This window comes from Schistocerca cancellata, chromosome 12 (assembly GCF_023864275.1).
Source record: "Schistocerca cancellata isolate TAMUIC-IGC-003103 chromosome 12, iqSchCanc2.1, whole genome shotgun sequence".
Taxonomy (NCBI): domain Eukaryota; kingdom Metazoa; phylum Arthropoda; class Insecta; order Orthoptera; family Acrididae; genus Schistocerca; species Schistocerca cancellata.
The window spans coordinates 47,461,942-47,482,793 of record NC_064637.1 but is presented as its reverse complement, the minus strand read 5'-3'; the positions used below and the strand labels follow the sequence as shown (position 1 = coordinate 47,482,793).

At 42.6% G+C, this 20,852-nt stretch overlaps 1 protein-coding gene across 1 annotated transcript in view; it reads left to right on the top strand.

The window, feature by feature from the left end:
- LOC126109440 (uncharacterized) overlaps nt 1-20,852 on the top strand; it is an 841,290-nt gene that overhangs the window by 605,056 nt on the left and 215,382 nt on the right. The window contains exons 7-9 of the mRNA XM_049914471.1: nt 3,267-3,277; nt 8,136-8,361; nt 18,703-18,921. Of these exons, the coding sequence (XP_049770428.1) occupies nt 3,267-3,277; nt 8,136-8,361; nt 18,703-18,921 (456 nt within the window). The remainder of the gene's footprint in view (nt 1-3,266; nt 3,278-8,135; nt 8,362-18,702; nt 18,922-20,852) is intronic.

The window sequence follows — 20,852 nt, the reverse complement described above, 5'->3', positions numbered from 1 at the left end:
CAAATCCGACGAGTACATCACTCTTGTGGTGTAGCACATTGTGACTTAAGATATTACTGATAGCAAATAATGTCATTTGCATAATAATTTATCATCCTTTGAAATTTAATTACAGATAGTAAATACTCAAATAACATATGGAATTCACTACAGCTTCATTAAAGTGCATGTTTCTCTCTCTCTCTCTCTCTCTCTCTCTCTCTGTCTGTCTCCCCTTTTTTTTCCCCCCCCCCATTACCTTATCTTTCAAATGTCATATAAATGAAAAAGAAGACCATTGATCGAAAAAATTATAGATTGAAAAGTACGCGGTAGCGGGATTCGAATGGTCGCCTCGCGTAAGACCCCCTTCCGCAGCGCGAACGCTAATTGCTTCATCACAATGACTTGTTGGGTGCGGCACCTTCGCACATTTTGGCTGCATCAGTTACGTAATAGACGCGTGAAACTTCTCTTGCGATTTTCTCAGAACTGTGTGAGTAGTGCAGTTTACTACTTGCACGTTATGTTGTTCTAATGGCCCACTAAAAGTGTACACAGTTTGAAGTAAATCCGTGATTTAGTTAGTAGTACAGAGTAGTCTCTTGTCTCGTCTCGTTCCCTGCAGCGCGGTAGCAATGACTGCTACTAAACTGCTTCTGTCAGCTCTGAAATTAGTCTTGTTTTCACGATCGCTGCAGCAGCAGCATGCAATGATTTGTAATATAATCCTAGATTCCTCACTAAATGCCGTAGTAGAGTCGGCGAAAGAATGGCTGTACAGTTGGCAGGTTTCAACTGCGAAGTGCAATCGGGTGCATGTGAAAACTACAGTCGTCGTTAGAACTGCGACAACACTGAAGCGATGCCGTAGAAAATCGGAAAACACTCATCTCACAAGACTTACTGCACACATGAAGTCACATGCAATATTGACGACCGATGTGCCAGGCGCCATGTTTATTTTGGCATATTTAGCTGTTTTGTATTGTAACTTGCAGTATGCCATTTAAAGGTAATTACGCATTGAAAACGTATAACAAACACGTCTATCTTACCATTAAACGTCGGTTAACAGCGTCGCACCAGCGATATAAGACTTAAAGAGATGCTGTGATAACCAAGGCGTGAGACAAAAATCCCACGACAAATAAATAATGTCGTGGTTTACAGAGTCTAAGGATGTACATTCATATTCCACTACATGCTGTTTTTCTTCGCCTTAACGTAGTTAACACATTCTGGAACTTTTTTTTTAATGTAATACAAGTACCGGGTGATCAAAAAGTCAGTATAAATTTGAAAACTGAATAAATCACGGAATAATGTAGACAGAGAGGTACAAATTGACACACATGCTTGGAATGACGTGGGGTTTTATTAGAACCAAAAAAATACGAAAGTTCAAAAATTGTCCGACAGATGGTGCTTCATCTGATCAGAATATCAATAATTAGCATAACAAAGTAAGACAAAGCAAAGATGATGTTCCTTACAGGAAATGCTCAATATGTCCACCATCATTCCTCAACAATAGCTGTGGTCGAGGAATAATGTTGTGAACAGCACTGTAAAGCATGTCCGGAGTTATGGTGAGGCATTGGCGTCAGATGTTGTCTTTCGACATCCCTAGAGATGTCGATCGATCACGATAGGCTTGCGACTTCAGGTAACCCCGAAACCAATAATCGCACGGACAGAGTTCTGGGGACCTGGGAGGCCAAGCGTGACGAAAGTGGCGGCTGAGCACACGATTGTCACCAAACAACGCGTGCAAGAGATCTTTCACGCATCTGGCAGTATGGGGTGGAGCGCCATCCTGCATAAACATCAGCCGGGCTGGGGGTGGTGCGATTCTGTAACGTATCGGCGTACCTCTCACCCATCACGGTAGCAGTTACAAAACCAGAATCACACATTTCCTTGAAGAAAAAAGGCCCGATAACGGTAGGTGTGTTAAATCCAACCCATACCGTGACTTTCTCGTCGTGCAATGGAGTTTCCCCGATAGTTCTAGGATTTTCGATAGCCCAAATTCTGCAGTTGTGGGTGTCGACAGACCCTCGGAGCATGAAATGAGCTTCATCGGTCCACAACACGTTACTCGACCAATCGTCATCTTCCGCCATCTTTTGTAACACCCACACCGCAAATGCCCTCCGATTCACTAAATCGCCAGGTAACAGTTCATGATGCCGATGGATTTTGTACGGTTAGCATCGGAGGGTACGTCTCAGTGCCAACCAAACTGGAATGCCGGTGCGACGTGCGACTGCACGAGTGCTGACTTCCCCGGGCATAGACGAACCCGCTACAGTCTCCATTTCTTCCTGAACTGTCTCAGCAGCCTTGTGCTCGGTCGGCCACTACGGGGTCTATCGTCTAAACAATCCATGGCTTCGAACTTCAAAATCATTCTTGCCACAGCTGCATTTGTCAATGGACTTTTACCCGTTCGAATCCCCTTTCTATGGTGATAGGATCGTAACACTGAACTAGCACTTTCCCCATTCTGACAATACAGCTCCACTAAAAGCGCCTTTTCAGGTAACATCAACATGGTGCGACTGCTGGCGCATCTGATTCTCTCCTCATTACAGCTCCTTTTATACACGATTGTCATGTGCAGTCACTGACATTTTGCTGTCCAGCGCCATCTGTCAGACATTTTGTGAACCTTTAACCCCATGTCATTCCGAGCATGTGTGTCAATTTTTACCCCTCTATGTACATTATTCTGTGGTTTATTAAGTTTTCAAATTTATACTGACTTTTTGATCACCCGTTATTATTATGACTGCTTTGAGATACAGAAAAAGAAATAAAGGAATAACTCTTTAACGTAAGTGAGGTAGCCTGAAGAGTGTAACTGAGGTTTGCCTGTAATAAGACTGAGACACTGAGTACTACTGGGGATTGGGAAACACCAGTAGCATATCTGAGAGAATATACAACTAGAAGAAACATGAAGAATGAGGGAATAATAGAGACTAGTGTTGTCTGCGTTCGATATTTGACCAACTGAATCAGTAGATCTGACGTGTGATAAATATGCCGTGTATCTCAAAAGTGATACACTCCATGCAGAACTCTGAAATTTTAGTGTCAGAAATGAACCGTAGCAAATGCTGCATTGTAGCTACGAGTTTTCTTGAAATAATTCTTTGATTTCCTTTTCATTGTTTGATCATTTGAAGTGAGTGCTCAATATTGAAAACTAAATTTTGTGTAATGAGGGCAAAATAATTTATGACAACGCAATGTGAGTGCCATTATGTCGCGTAAAGTAACAGCAGATGTGATATGATTTGCATTACTAAATATGGACTGTTAATTCGTCAAACTGCAATAATAACTCTTAAAATTATTTGAAATTATGTTTAGCGCACATTTAAATCTTATCTTTTAAAAACAGGAATAGCATTATGCTTATCAGCATCCACGTTATTCCTATTACTTTGTCTATGAAAAAATTGTGTCCCTCTTATCGCTTTGTCTTTCAGTCCAACTCTTTATTGTTCTTCGAGGCATCACCTTAAACAAACATAGTTTCTGTGTAACAAGGAAAATTGTAGCTATTCAAAATGAGAAAAAAATTATGCTAATAAACGATTGTTGCCCCTGATGACTTCTTTACTAAATTTCATTTTCCACTACTGACAACATAAATGAAATAGCAGCTGTGACATTGTAGCTGCTTATTGTGTGTTTGTTACTGCAAATGAACCCTCTGCAACATTTAAATATCAACGTCCATAGAATTCGATTTCACGAAACGTTTTTACTTTCATGTTTCATTTTTACCACAGAACCTGATTGGTATTGAGGGCAGAAGTTAGGCAGCACTTCACTAGTCAATGTTCTCTTATTGGAGATTTTAATGTGTGATAGAGAAGTTATCATCAAGATTATGAATATAGAAATATCTACTTCCTTTTGCCATGGCTACGAATGCATGTGATTTTGCCTTTGTGCACATCTATGGCAAAGTACCTTTCGAATTATATGTTTCATTGGCTTCCTTGTACAATTAATATTAAAAATTGGTACTCCAGTTTTCGTGTTCACGTATTAATATTATAATGATGAAGATGATATGGGCCTTCTATATGACTAAAGATATATACTGTAAACATAATATACTGGGTGATCTGTTTGAGATGGCAGAAAAGTATAAACTTATAATTATTAAGTTAACATATATATATCTGAGCAGTTTTCTGTAATGTACATTAAAATTATGAGAGTTTACAGTGAGTGACCATGCTCCAGGAGGAAAGCTGACAGCATATAGTTCACAGCACGAATGTCATATATCACAAATATTTTGTACGGAGTGCATAACTCACTGCGCAAACACCAGATGTCAGAAACACATTGTATGGACGTGGCACAAGTTAGCACACTCACGGATGTCCCGGTTGTTAACTGCAAATGGTCGTAATGCCACAGCAACACGCTCAATGTGTCGTATGGTATGCAAAATTTTCATTTGCCATAGACACGCAGTGAGCTGTCAGGTGTCCCATGACATTGAGACATTATAAATGGTACAGCATGTTCTTGCAAAATGGACTGCAGATACTTCATCCAGGTGGAAGGTTGTGCGATAGAAACAAGGAGCAAGATATTCAACAAGCCGTGACTTGCCCATAAAAGTCACTCCACCGCTTATCGGCAGAGCTGAAGACGGATCTAATGTCAACAGATCTTTTGCGTGGGACTACGTCAAGTCAACTGTGTATGCACAAAGTGCACAGAATTTGGCCAATCTGCATAGGCTGATTACAGCGGCCTTTTCAGCAAATCACTCCAGAAATGCTGTGTGCCACACAGTGCGACGTGGACACAAGGTTTATAAGTGCCGCATTCGGTATGTACTGTTAATAAGCAGTAAATGTGCATCGTCTCTTGTATATAATGTTTTACTTTTCTGGTATCTAAACATATCACCCTGTATTTACAGACAAGCAATGGTTCTGTATACAGCTTAGACTATGTAACAAGAGGGACACACAGTGCAGAACAATTATAAGGTAAAACCAGAATGAAAAGGTGTAAGGTTTAGATGGTCATAGAATAACAAAAGTGTATGGGAAACAATGGATAGTGCAAGAGGATATAGGATAAGGACAGAGAATAACCAGTGAAGCAGACAAGTGAAGAGGATACTGAAGACCTTGAAAAGTGAGTGGGAGAGACGAAGAGAAAGGATGAAGATGTGCTAGGAGGAGGAGGAGAAGAGAGGAGGAGGAGAAGAAAAACACAATCCTTAAAGGAGCTATCTGTGATCCTATATAGGGAATAATGAAAGGAAGAGGAAAAATCGTTTTTAGCTCATGTATTTCTGCAGCTGAATAAATGCAGTTTATATTTACCACACATGTTTTGGCTCAACTTTTTTGAAGCATCTTCTGTGGCCTGAAATACATACACATTTTCACTGACATATTCTGACATTGTACTTGTGAATTATAAACAGTTTGGCTCTGGCATTTCCTTCCTCACCATGTATTTCATTATTTACATTATGTGTATTACTTTTGCACTACATGAATGTGTGGTGCTGTTATGCTGGTGAAACTGATCTTGTACGTCCTGCATTATAAATATTTCACCATTTTTTCTTCTTTTTTGAGGTTTTTCAACTATGGAATATGTGTATATGATATTAATGGTTTTTTATGGGGGGGGGGGGGTTGTTTACATCTATTTCAAGTCTTTTGATAGGTTTAGCACTGTGTTGCTGTTTGTCATTTAGAATGAATATAAAGAAATGAAGCAATCATTCCACATTTGATCACTTAAAACAGCATAGTCATCACCCCACAAATACAAGGTGTGAGACAAAAGTAGTGAGACTAACAATACTGTGCATAGTCTGCCAACGCTGTGTTGTGCAGACCAGTGTGTTCATCCCTTCCAGAACCTCAGTCCGTGTTTCAGCTCCAAACGACTGTTGTCTGATTTTTAAGAGTGCCATCAGCAAAGTTAATTAAAAAAAAAAGGGCAGAGCCCAACCTCCGACAAAATCTCAAATGTTTCTCAGGGATATTTCGAACATTTTGGTATCTGTATGACGAAAAGGTTAAAACGGTGCATGGTACCAGTTGAAGGTTGCCTACCTAACAGCTTGCAATGGGAACGATGATTTTATTTTCAATATTTCATATGACTTTGACCTAACTTAAAAAAAAAATGAAATCGCTGTTCCCATGTACTCATGAAGGAGTATAAAGTTACCTTTGAAAGTTGAACACAAAAAGTGTTAGAAACTGTATACGTGTTTTGAGCAATTGTAACTCATGGCGAATAAATTACGCAGACTATATTCATCCAGTATTTGAGGATGAGACCACTTATCGAAACTACAGGGTGTCCGAAAAGTCTTTCTCTGATTACGTGAATTGATAGGCTAGAAGTAAGATACAAATATGAAACTGGTGTCTAATTGTTTACAAACTATCAAAGTTTTTTTCACACATCAGTAAACTTCCACATGAGCACCCTTGGTAGCAAGTAGCACATCTAGGCGATATTCAATTTCCGCCCACACATTAGCCAACATCACTGGAGGGATTGATTCAACGACTGTGGTTATCCGTTGCTGCAGCGTTTCAAGATCTGGTACACGTGTTCGGTAGACCTCGTCCTTGATATAACCCCATAAAAAGAAGTCTAATGGGGTTATGTCAGAAGAGCGTGGAGGCCAAACCGTTGGCCCATCACGACCAATCCATCGCTCAGGAAAGGTCATATCGAGATAGGCACGGACGTCCAAACCCCAATGAGGCGGTGCACCGTCTTGCTGAAACAAGACATTGGGGTGATACTGAAGCAGCTGATGAACAGCATACAGTTGCAACATGTCCAGATACACTGCAGATGTGACGGTAGCCTCAGCGAAGAAGAATGACCCGATAGTTTGATCGTGGAATAGCGCGCACCAAACATTCACCTTTGAACTGCCTCTGGTGCACTCCATGACCTCGCCACATTATGGCGATTCACTCCTCCACTGACAAGAAAGGTCGCTTTGTTGGAAAAGGCAATTCGTCTGAGATAACCATCATCGTTCTCAATACGTGATAGCGTTTCGACCGCAAAGTCATATCGACACGTACTGTCAATGGGCAACAAGGCCTGAACGATTTGCACTTTGTATGCACGAAACAATAAACGTTTGTGTAAAATGTCATGGAGAGAGCTTTTTGGCATCTGTAATTCACGTGAGGCCCTGTGGACTGATTTCTTCAGACTTCACAGAAAAGACCTCCTTACAGCTTCCACCCTGTCTGCTGAGGTTCTTGGTCGACCAGACCTCGGAAGGTCAGCAACCGATCCTGTGTTCTTGAATCTCTCATACCAGGCTTTAACGCTCTTGACATCAAGTGGATTCCTTCTAAATGTTGTCTGGAAGTGTCTGCACTGTGGTTGGTGATCGTGTCTCATGGTACCACAGGACACACTGTGCCTTCTCCTGATTGGTTAACATGGCTTCTTGGGCACTGCACCACATCCACTACTTACGTACTGCGAACTAAAAAAGAAAAAAAAACTTTCATAGTTTGTAAACAATTAGACACTAGTTTCATATTTGTATTTTACTTCTAGCCTGAGTTATCAATTTATGTAATCAGGGAAAGACTTTTCGTACACCCTGTACATATCCTGCAGAGCAGCCTAGATGTCAGTGGTTACCTATGCTTAGGAGTTAACAACGCCTATCACCCCATCAGCCTCATCCCTATTGGAGCTTCTCTTTCCTCCAGATAAATAAGTATTCTGTGTGCCAAATTTGACTGAAATTGATCCAGTGGTTTAGGTGGCAATTTGGGACACACACACACACACACACACACACACACACACACACACACACTTACTTTTATGCATGTGTGACTATTGCAGGACAAAAGTGTAGTGGATAATATGCATGAGTTCGTATGATTTTACTGTACTTGTTACGTATAGAATAATAAAGACAAAAAAAATTTACTTTTCAGGTAAACTTAGAAATAAGGCTTCAGTAGTGCTTTTATTTAATTTGATAATAAATCATCTCATTAAGCTACAGGTAAGTCAGTAAACACATTTTTCACAACTGTAGCCATATTTTGGTGCAACCACTACACGTGTGTCCATTCTAACAGGAGATATCCAGCATCGTAAGCTTTACATCGTCAAATGGCGCGGGCCCCCCCTCCGGGGCGTGTTCCCTGGAGAGCGAGCGCCGGTCGTACAGCTCCCAGCAGCTGGGCCACAAGGTGGACATGGTGTACAACCTGCTGTCGATGCTGCGCCACGAGCGCCAGGACATGAGCCGCACCCTGCTCGCCATGTCGAGCTCGCCCGAGAGCTGCGCCGCCATGCGCCAGTCTGGTATGTCACTCAGAAGTTGTTAAGTAGCTCCGTGTTTTGTAGCTCGTGTTCGTGGTAAGTGTTGTGTTATGGAACATCTCTGCTGAACTGAAGGTTGCAGAGGAAACTACAGAAAAGCTATGGCTACAATCTGGCTATTGGCTAGTTTAATTCTATTCAAGAGTTGCTGTATGATATAAAAACAGATTAGGAAGGAGAATCAAATTGAATCTAAATCTGAAAACATTTCTAATGTTGGTCAGACATTATAGACCTATGGTTTTGTAGCTGCATTATTTCACTCTTTTTTTGCTGCTAAAGTTACGCTCGCCACGGAGAAATGCAGATAATTTTTCCTTTTAGTGTTCAACTGTTGTTGTTGTTGTTGTTGTTGTTGTTGATGATGTCTTCAGTCCTGAGACTGGTTTGATGCAGCTCTCCATGCTACTCTATCCTGTGCAAGTGTCTTCATCTCCCAGTACCTACTAAAACCTACATCCTTCTGAATCTGCTCAGTGTATTCATCTCTTGTTCTCCCTCTACGATTTTTACCTTCCACGCTGCCCTCCAATACTAGATTAGTGATCCCTTGATGATGCCTCAGGACATGTCCTACCAACCGATCACTTCTTCTAGTCAAGTTGTGCCACAAACTTCTCTTCTCCCCAATCCTATTCAATACCTCCTCATTAGTTATGTAATCTACCCATCTAATCTTCAGCATTCTTCTGTAGCACCACATTTCAAAAGCTTCTATTCTCTTCTTGTCCACACTAGTTATCGTCCATGTTTCACTTCCATACATGGCTACACTCCATACAAATACTTTCAGAAATGACTTCCTAAGATTTAAATCTATATTCGATGTTCACAAATTTCTCTTCTTCAGAAACGCTTTCCTTGCCATTGCCAGTCTGCGTTTTATAACCTCTCTACTTCGACCGTCATCAGTTATTTTGCTCCCCAAATAGCAAAACTCCTTTACTACTTTAAGTGTCTCATTTCCTAATCTAATTCCCTTAGCATCACCCGACTTAATTCGACCACATTCCATTATCCGCGTTTTGCTTTTGTTGATGTTCATCTTATATCCTCCTTTTTCCTTTTAGTGTTCAACTATATTGATGAATATACCTATTATTCTCAAACTGCAATGGATCATTGACAGGCCATTCTGCCATTGAAAAAAAGAGAAATATACTGTGAGGTTTTAGTTAATATTCTCAGTTTGCTTTAAGAAATGCCTGCAAGGTGGATGCGGAAATCAAACGTCTTCTAATTACTTTCTTTTGTGCAATGAATATGCTTTGTCTAAGTGATAAGCTACTCCAGAACATCATCCCACAGGTCATCTGGGTATAAAAATGTGCAAAATACATGTATACAAAGATCTATGTGTCCTTGAAATTGGTCATCATTCTCTTGGTAAATATGGCAGAACCTGAATGTTTTATCAGGTCGACTATATGGTATTTCCAGTTTAAATTTCCATCAGTATTCATGCCTGAAAACTTGGAAATTTTTGTGTTGATACACTTGTACAAACACAAATTCTGTGGAGTTCACTTTATAGTAGTGTGGAAAATATTAATTCCAACAGTCTTTCAATTTTAGTTAATTGATGCTTCATTAGATAAATGAAATTTGGTTGAATGGGTGAAATATTTGTAAAATTTAAAATACAATATGATTTCTTGCATTACATTAGCTACAATTGACAAACAAATTACTCCTCACCAATTAACTTGTAACAGCTTGACTACTATCACATTGAAACTTCCTGGCAGATTAAAACTGTGTGCTGGACCGAGACTTGAACTCGGGACCTTTGCCTTTCGTGGGAAAGTGCTCTACCAGGTTCGCAGGAGAGTTTCTGTGAAGTTTGGAAAGGAGTTGTGCTTGGATAGCTCAGATGGTAGAGCACTTGCCTGCGAAAGGCAAAGGTCCCGACTTCGAGTCTCAATCCAGCACACAGTTTTAATCTGCCAGGAAGTTTCATATCAGCGCACACTCCACTGCAGAGCGAAAGTCTCATCCTGGATACTATCACATTGTTTGCCAACGATGAAACTGTCATGCCTTGTTTCTGTGCAGAATGGATGTTTTTTTACTTCTGAGGTTGTTGTTAATTTATGCAATTTCCTGAGACACTCATGTATCAGTCTACTCCTAGCTCATGAAGAGAGTAACAATGCAGAAAGTAATAACAAATAACATAAATACATTACATAGCTTCCCGTAACAAATCTCAACATCCGTTGGGAAGTATAATGTTTTCTTCTTCTTCTTCTTTTTATTTACGGATGAATCACTCAGGACCATGCATAAATCAACATTTGTTGGCCCAGTTCATACGCAACGAATGGGCTAGTTTTTGTTGCGCAGACCACATATGTCTGTTATAACCTTTAATCACCAATAATTGTGTGGATATTCAAACACACTCACTTAGAAACAATAGCTGGTTACATGATAACAACTCAGTATCTCTTATTCGACTGCCGTGACGTGCGGCCAGCGCCGTTCGTAGCTAGGTGGCTCTCCTGCGCTCAGCAGAGTTGCGGAGCGCCTGTATCGCCGTTTGCGCTTACTGTCGTGGTGGCACTGTTAAATGTCGTGGCACTGTCACAACACTTTTCCCCCCTTGAAAAAGAAAAAAAAGAAAAAAAAACTCACTCCCTTGGAAACATGGACAGTGCGGAGACATCCATGGCCTCTTGTGAGGCCCCGAGAAGATCCCGTGGAGAGACACGAGAGTATGGTCGAAAATGTCCAGGACGGAAGCTCGTGCGTGGAACGTGCCTCCTGGACAAGATGATGGGTGAAAACTCCGGAGCAGATCCATAGGTGTTCGTGGACCAGGGGGGTGTGCTCCAGCAAGATGGGTCCCGGAGAAGACGGCGTAGCGACTGGGGCCGGTTCCGGCGTACTCTGAAGTGGTAGCGACGTCGGCTGCATAAACACGTACGGTAGATAGGCAGCAGCGACAGGACTGGCTTCTCTGGCTGGTGGAGGCGAAGGAAGGGGCGGTGGCACCGGCGTGGCCACCACTCGTGGGCGCGTCTGGTCGTAATGGCGAACAACCGTGGCGTCATCCATAAGTATTTCACAAAGCTGGCAGCCGCAAAGAGCCTTGACCACCCATGGAATCCATTTAGGGCGAGATCCATACCCTCGTGCCCACACGTCGGCACCCACCGAGTATTTTCCCGCATTATGGGACACAGCACAAGGCCTGACAGGGTGAAGCAGGTGCAGTAGAGTGCGCGGTTGGCGGCCATGCGAGAGTTCAGCAGGGCTGCGATCACCCAGAGGCGTGAAGCGATAAGAACTCAGAAATTGCAGCAGAGCGTCATCTGTCGAAAAATCACTAAGGAACTTTTTCATCTGGCTTTTGAAAGTGCGGACAAGGCGCTCGACCTCCCCATTCGATTGCGGATGGAAGGGCAGTGCTGTAACATGATGAATCCCTTGTCCAGTACAAAAATCACGGAAGGCCTGCGAAGAGAACTGAGAGCCATTGTCCGTGACGATCGTGGATGGAAGACCTTCTAGCGTAAAGATTTTGGACAAAGCCAGCGTCGTCGCCGCAGTGGTAGGCGACGGACATCGAACAACAAACGGAAACTTCGAGAAGGCGTAAATCAACAGTAGCCAATAAGTACCGAGGAAGGGGCCGGCAAAGTCAGCGTGCACCCGTTCCCATGGCTGCGCCGGATAAGGTCATGGAGAGGGCATTGTATGAGGTGCAGCCAGTTGTTGAGCACATTGGCCACACGCAGCAACCGTGTGGGCGATGTCCGAATCAATACCGGGCCAATAAACGTGCCTCTGGGCCAGGAACTTGGTCCGAGGAATACCCCAATGGCCTTCATGCAACAGTTTGAGAACATCTTTGCGAAGAGGGGCTGGCACCACGACCTGTGGAAATGTGCCATCCGTGGCCAGAAGAACAACACCATCACGAACAGACAGACGAAGGCACAAGGCATGGTAGTTGCGAAGGGGATCCGATGCCTGGCCCTTGGTCCTGTCCGGCCAACCCCGTTGAACAAAACCGATCACCTGATGCAGGACCGGGTCCCGCGCAGTAGCCGACGCGACCTGCGAACCTGTAACTGGAAAACCCTCGACCGCATGACGTTCTGCCTCATCAATGTGGAAACAGAGTAGTTCATCACGATCGAAAACCGGGTCGGGGCCCATCGGCAATCGTGACAATGCGTCAGAATTGGCGTGCTGGGCCGTGGGGCGATAGTGAATCTCATAGTGAAAACGAGACAAGTATAAGGCCCAACGTTGCAGGCGGTGAGCTGCCTTATCCGGAAGCGACGCCAATGGGCTGAACAGAGAGACCAGCGGCTTGTGGTCGGTGATGAGGTGAAACTTAGAACCTTACAAAAAAACTCTGAACTTTTTTAGAGCATAAATGATAGCGAGCACCTCCTTTTCGATTTGAGAGTAACGCCATTGCGCATCGTTGAGGGTCTTGGAAGCATAGGCGATAGGTCGTTCCGACCCATCCTCATACCGACGGGCGAGAACAGCCCCTAGGCCATACTGTGATGCGTCAGTCGCCAGGACCAAGTTCTGACCCGAACGGAATGTGGCAAGACAAGGTTCCGACTGCAAATGAGCCTTCAGGCAGACAAAAGCCTGCTCACACTCATCGGACCAACAGAAAGGGACGTTTCTGCGTAACAGCTGATGCAGAGGATGAGCTACCGCTGTCGCAGATGGAATGAATTTGTGATAATAAGCAATCTTGCCTAGAAATGCCTGAAGTTCTTTGACCGTAGACGGCCGGGGTAGAGCGTTAATGGCCGCAACGTGCTGACGTAGAGGACGTATACCCTCACGGGACAAGTGGAAACCAAGATACACAATGGAGGGTTGGAAGAACTGTGACTTTTCCAGATTGTACCTCAACCCAGCCGAATGCAAAACCCAAAACAGTGAACGCAAATTGCGAAGGTGCTCCTCGGTGGAGGCCCCGTGACAACAATGTCATCCAGATAGTTTATGCAGCTGGGAACGGAAGCCGTGGGCTGTTCCAAAAACCGCTGAAAAGTGGCCGGCGCGCCAGCGACGCCAAAAGGTAACCGCTGGTACTGATACAACCCACAAGGAGTGTTGACGACGAGAAATTCCTTGGAAGAAGCATCCAACGGCAACTGATGGTACGCCTCTGATAAGTCAAGTTTGGAAAAGAACTGGCCCCCAGCGAGCTTGGTAAATAACTCCTCAGGACGGGGAAGAGGATAAGTGTCAATGAGGCTCTGAGCGTTGACAGTGGCTTTAAAATCAGCACACAATCGCAGACTCCCGTTTGGTTTAGAAACCACCACGATTGGCGATGCCCATTCGCTGGAGGTAACAGGAAGGAGAATCCCTGAAGCTGTTAACCTGTCTATCTCAGCCTTGACAGGTGCATGCAGCGCCACCGGAATAGGGCGTGCCCGGAAAAACTTAGGGCGAGCTGTAGGTTTAAGAGTAATGTGGGCTTCAAAATCCTTGGCACGACCCAGACCAGCAGAGAACACGGACGAAAATTCAGAACACAATCCATCCAGCTGTTGATACGGAATATCCCCAGATATGAGGTGCACATCATCATCAATGGAGAACCCAAACAACTGGAAAGCATCATAACCGAACAGATTTTCAGTGCCCGCATGATCCACCACATAAAACGTGAGGGGCCTAACAACAGACTTGTAGGCAGTGGAAGCATCAAACTGACCAGTGATAGGAATTTTCTGTTTATTATAAGTTCTCAGATTTCGCGTAACTGGAGACAAGGGAGGGGAGCCCAACTCCAAATACATGCGAGAATTAATGAGAGTTACTGCAGAGCCAGTGTTCACTTGGCATGCGAATGTCTTTATCCAGAACACGAACGGTAACAAACAATTTATTTGTTTGAGAAAGCACACAGCTAACATCCGTGTCCGATGCCTCGTCCTCGTCGACAGGAACTTTAGGGGACCGACACACAGAAGCAATGTGGCCTTTTTTCCTACACGAATTACACGTGGTCCAACATTTTGGACACGCGGCCCCATCATGTTGTATGAAACAACGTGGACGAGAAGGAAGTGCGGAACGAACCTGCTTCTGTGGTCGCTGTTGTCGCTGCGAGCGTTGCGGCCCAACACGCCGTCGTTTATGCGAGTGATCCGTCGCCACATCTTCGTTCTCCTGTGAAACGGGCAAATTGTCCGTGTCGAAAGTTGACTGTACGGCGCCTACATCACACCACGCATCTATTTGCGTGCCAGCAGCGTGAGACACTTCAAAGGATTGAACGATGCTGAGAACTTCCGACAACGACGGGTTTGGCAGTTGTAGGGCACGTTGCCGAACTTCTTTATCAGGAGCAAGCCGTAGAATAGCATCCCTAACCACTGTATCAGCATAAGACTCATGATGAGTGTCCGTGACAAACTGACATTTCCTACTCAGACCGTGTAGTTCCGCCGCCCAAGCCCGGTAAGATTGATGGGGCTGTTTACGACACCGGTAGAATGCCACGCGGGCGGCAACGACGTGGGTGTTTTTTCGTCAATAGTTAGACAATAAGTCACACATTTCTTGGAAGGACAGAGAGGCAGGTTGCCGCAGAGGTGCTAACTGAGATAGCAGCTGATAGATCCGTGGGGAAATCCGAGTTAGAAATAACGACTTACTCTAGGAGCGTCGACAACGCCGAAAGCCGAGAAGTGTTGCCGCAAACGCTTCTCGTAATCCTCCCAGTCTTCAGTGGCCTCGTCGTAAGGAGGGAACGGAGGCGGAGAATAGGAAGACAGACGATGAGTAAGCGACGTCGACAACACCTGAATAGCAGCCGTCAGCTGTGTTTGTTGTGCCTGAATAGCAGCCGTCAGCTGTGTTTGTTGTTCAATGAGCGCTTGCATAAGCTGTTCCGTGTCTGCCCCGTCACGAACACACAAATCCACAACACAATGAAAATATCGGACCTCATCGCCAAAAAGTGTTATAACCTTTAATCACCAATAATTGCGTGGATATTCAAACACACTCACTTCGAAACAATAGCTGGTTACATGACAACAACTCAGTATCTCTCATTTGACTGCTGTGCCGTGACGTGCGGCCGGCGCCGTTCGTAGCTAGGTGGCGCTCCCACGCTCAGCCGAGTTGCGGAGCGCCTCTATCGCCGTTTGTGCGTACTGTCGTGGCGGCACTGTTAAATGTCGTGGCATTGTCACAACAATGTCGATTAGTTTTTGTCTCTTCTTCCTCAAAACCTCGCGTGTTTGTGATTTTCCTGATTTCATTTCTCTTGTGTAGATTTGAGACCCTAATTCTCTCATCGTTTTTTTCCCGTTTGTTTGAACCATTTCAATCTTGTAGTTGTGTTCTTTAAAAATGTATGGATTTTGTGCGTTTACTTGTTTGAGTCCATTCTTTCTAAATGTCCCATGAATTGGATTCTTCTCATGTGCATTGTGTCTGTTATTTTGGAGCTATTTTTATATTTTTCTGCATTTGGTTGTGGATAATGCACACCATCTTTAGTTCTTGGTCGTACGATATTCGTCATTATTTTACATTCTTTCACTTCTAATTCCCCTTTTAGTGTTCTGTGTTGAAGATTTAGTGTCTCAGATGCACAGAGAGCTTCGGGTTTAATTACTGTTGTGTAGTGCTGTATTTTGCAGTTTCATGAGAGACTCTTTTTGTTGTAAATGTTTTTTGTTAACTGAAACACCATCTCCATTTTCTGGACTTTCGATCTGACAGATTTCTTTTCAGTCCAATTTTCTGCAATGCATTCACGTAAATATTTAAATTCTTTTACTCGAGAGATGTAGTTATTACCAATTTTGAGATCAGAAGGTGCATCTTTGGTGTCAGTCATAAATTTTGTTTTTTCAAATGAAATTTCTAATCCTATTTTTGCTGCTTGGTCTTGTAATGATTCCAGCTGTTTCTGTGCATTGATAATGCCTTGGGCGATCAGTGCCGTGTCATCAGCAAATGCTAAACAGTTTAATTCTATGCCCTTACGTTTTGGTCCCAATCTGTGTGCTGGTGCACCTGCTTTTCTCCATTCTTAAACAGCTTTTTCAAGAGTACAATTGAAGAGCACTGGGGACAGTCCATCCCCTTGTCGCACTCCTGTGTCTATTTCAAATTCTGTGCTCAATTCTCCCATAAATTTTACTTTGGATTTGGTCTTGTGAGTGTTTATTTTATGATGTTTGTTGTCTTTCGATCTAGCCCAATTTCTACTAACACTTCAAAAGGGGATTTTCGGTCTATACCGTCATATGCTATTTTAAAGTCAACAAACATGATGACGTAACTTTTGTTTGAAGTACTATGCAAATATTTCATTGAGTTTTTCAAGTTCAGGATTTGTTGTACGCGTGATCGACCTTTTCTGAATCCGCCTTGGTATTCGCCTAGTTTTGAATCCAGCTGAGGTTCTGATCGGTTTAGTAGGGCTTTAGATAGAATTTCGTATGTTATTGACAATAAAGAGATTCCACGATAGTTGTTGGGGTACGATGTTTTAATATTAGATAAATTCATGCAAATAAAGTTTCCAGTCTACGTGCACAAGTAATAACTTAAAAATTTCTATTTTATTATTTTTTATTATTTATTTATTTATTTATTTATTTTTTATTGCCACACTACATTAATATGATGTGGGATATTTTTGACAGTGCAAAATGGATAAGCTGAATTCTTCAAGTTAAAAGATGGCCCACAGTTGACATATTCCCTGTTGCTATTTTTTTCTTTACTCTCTTGTATATGAAAATAGATTTTACTGTAAACATGAAGATCTATTAAAAGGAAAACTCTATAATTTTAATAAACATTTTTGGAACAGCGATCATGTGTAATATCATACCACTCTGCAACTGATCATTCCATTATTACATATATCACCAGTGGCAAATAAAGTTAAGATAAGACAGACAGACTGAATCTAGCATAGGTGTATACTTGCAGTTAGTTGAATCACGACTCACATATTGATGTGATGCCGCAATGCCAAAGACCTTCACAACATCGGTGACTTTGAAACCATTGTGGTAGTACCGCCTTAGCCCATAGATGGCACACTGAGTATACATTGTCTGTGCAGTTATTTTAAAGCTTTTAATTGATATTTTATACAATATTTAAGTAGTTCCATGGTTGTAAAGAGATATTTTATACATAACTATTTTTATGTTATTATTGTACTTTTTTACGTTTTGACGATCATGTGAACCCGTTTTACACTGATTGGTTGACGTGAGGTAGAGGGAGAAGAAGTAGGTGGAGCATCTTCGTATTTAAGCATATGTCCATCACTTGCTGACACCAGTTGACATCACAGCAGCTGAGAAGAATGCTCCACCTACCACCTTCGAAGGATGCCGTGGGTATAACAAGTCTTATTGTATTTTATCCTTATAAGCATTTGGTTATATTTTATTGTCAATCTAGTAAGGTTTTACTATTACTTTCTAAATTAAATTACAGGTCTGATGATGGTCATGTGATATGACTGAAACCGGTCACCTATGTTCTCGTAGCATTCGTGGTGCAATCAAGACTGAATTTTAAAAAAATAAAAATCCAGTAAGGAAGAGTAAAGTTTTGAAAGCTGTTATTGATTTTTTTACTGCTCAGTGAAAACAAACTTTGTGTAATGGATTGCTGGACCTTGTTTGTAACACTGTACCTGACTTGTTACTCTTATCATTAACTTTCGTGAAACGTAACTCGATTTAATTGGAGTATGAACCACTTGAGAATATTGTTATCATAAGATACAAACTCACAAAAAGGAAAAAAAAAGTCCTTCTGATTATGAAAACAGGGAACTAACATATTTTGCACTAACGTTTTAATATCTTCTCTTTTCCATCCAATTCTTCCAAGAGGTGATAGTACCGCCATTCTCAAAAGCGCAAGAACCATATATTTGGCTTTTGTTTCAACACTGGTGACTGATGGACTGCCAGTCGTCTTCTCTTTTGAACTGTGATGAGGTCAACTGAATGATTTGTTTATCAACTCCTGAGAAGCAATTATATGTAATTTGGGTGGGTTAGGTGAGAGAATGTTTGACTTGTTTTTGGGTTTCTGTGCTTATCTTGCCATCTGGATTGAGGTTTCCCACAGTTTTCCTAAAATGTGAGATACGGTTCTTTTAACAATGGCACGTATGTTTTCGCTCTCCATCTGTGTCCAGCCTGAGCTCACACACTGTTCGTAATGACCTCGTTTTGGATAGGACATTGAACAGTAACCTGGCTTCCTCGTCAGTTGTCCGTCGTGCGTTCCCGTCGGAGTTCCCGCTCGCTGAGGTACCTCTTTCCTGTGCCGCAGGCTGCCTGCCTCTGCTGGTGCAGCTGCTGCACTCGCCGGGGCAGAGTGCGGAGGTGCGGGCGCGAGCTGCACGTGCGCTGCGCAACGTAGTGCAGGCGACGCCGGAACCCGACAGGCGCGGGCGGCGCGAGGCGCGCGTGCTGCGCCTGCTGGAGCAGCTGCGCGAGTACTGCGAGACCCTGAGGGCCACACTGCAGGGGCAGCCCTCCCCACAGGACGGTCAGTGGAATCTTTGCTTTCTACCTTACCTAACATCTGAATAATTATAGTCGCCTACAAATCTGCAGTGCATTGATCAAGGCGTTTACAAAACGTTGTTTGTTACCCCTTCATCTGCTTCTTCCTTCTACTTCTCTCAGTTTTTCGACATTTGCCTGTTCTGTTCTCATGCTGTGAGGTTAAATCGGGGAGCGATGACTGTTTAGCTTTAACTCTTTCACTGCTACAGACGTGCTCTGTGCATACTGTGCTGAGGCATCCTTTGTTATGGCTGTACTGCTCGCCAGATACTGCTGCGTGTGCTGAGAGACGGCGCTCCAGCCGATCTGAAATACTTATCACGCAATTTTTCAAAAATTATTTTCTGAAAAAAAAATGTTTTTTGCATATCTTATAGTCTGGTATCTTCACTCAATAAAGATCTGAATTTGTGTTTGTTGTCCATCATACTTACTGAGCTGCGTCAAATTAAGTAAAACATTGAACGAAATTTTAAAGAGTTTGCAGAGCTAAAAATGCATTGTGCAAAGTTTGTGTATGATTGATTATAGCTCATTGATTGCAGTGAATGAAATGTTGATAAGGTATCAAAATTTTATTTATAATTGAGAGCAGAATGATATCTCATTTTGTTCTCAAGTTATTGGGTTTTATATGTGAAGGACAGTCGCACACAATGCGCCCTTTCATGTCCTTGCTCATCACAAACCATGGGGTCATAACACTTGTCATACCTCATAAATGATTCAACATATCGACACAAGATTTTTTGCAAATGATATCATACACTGAGGCATATATGTTATATGATAAATACTCGAAACTTTTTTATTCACCAAAATGTGGAAGTAACTTGTCCACGGTACTGAGAGGTCAACAATACAGGACGCATTCAGACATCCACAGCACTGTAGGAAAATTCTAGCGGCACATTTATAGATGTCAACAACACCTGGAGAATGGCATAGTAGGATGTGTATACATGTCTACAGCAGAGAAAAAATTAAATTCAAGAAATATATTTTGTTAACAAGAAATCCGTCACTTTTAACTGTGGACCTGAAAAATCTGCACTTGTGACAAAAATAACATTTGCAAAATAAAAATTTGTCTGTGCACTTGATGCTCTGATGCCAAGTCAGTTATGGGCTGTTGAATGGTTTCCATAAGATACACACTATGTAATACAATGTAAGAGTCAGCCATGGAACTAGCATACTAGACCAAAGAAATGAGTGTATTTGTCTGCTAGCCAAAGTTCAAAAGTTGGTTAAATGTGAACGCTTCAACGTGGCAGCTTTAGATGGCTGGTGTTTCGAGTTGTGGTTGCATCAAATACTGGTAGAGTTCAGGTGTGAATAACCACGTCTACAAGACTGCCAACCTTAGCAAGTAATTGTGTGGTAGCTGTTGCTAAATAGTTTGTGTTGTTTATTGCTCTTTGCTTTCCTTTCTTGTTTTGAAACAAGTGGACAGACTAACCCTGGTCCACCTTGGAGTTTGATTACAACACTCACAACACCACAAGGGATCAGCAACCTCTGTGACCATGTGTCAATTCTGTTTTTGCAGAACCACAGAACGAAGGTGTAGGCTGGTTGCCTTGTGAGAGGAGAGGGAGGTGGGGCTTGTTTACCTGTGTGGATCCTTTTCCCTCTGGTGGTCATAATTCTAGTTCGTTTACATTTGCAGCCGAAAGCCAGTTTTTTCATTTCTGCAATTTTCAATATAGTGACCAGAAAACAAAACCTGTCAACTTATTTCGACCTCACTAAAAGTCTTCCTCTAATCTGTGAACGGAGTTATTTTTGGTCCTACCTTGTCTGTTCTCTCTCTAGTGTTGTCAAGTATGAGTTATATGGGTAATAATGTCCATGAAAGATTGAAATTAATATTCTGTCACTTTTGTAATCATCGAATTGGATGGGAAA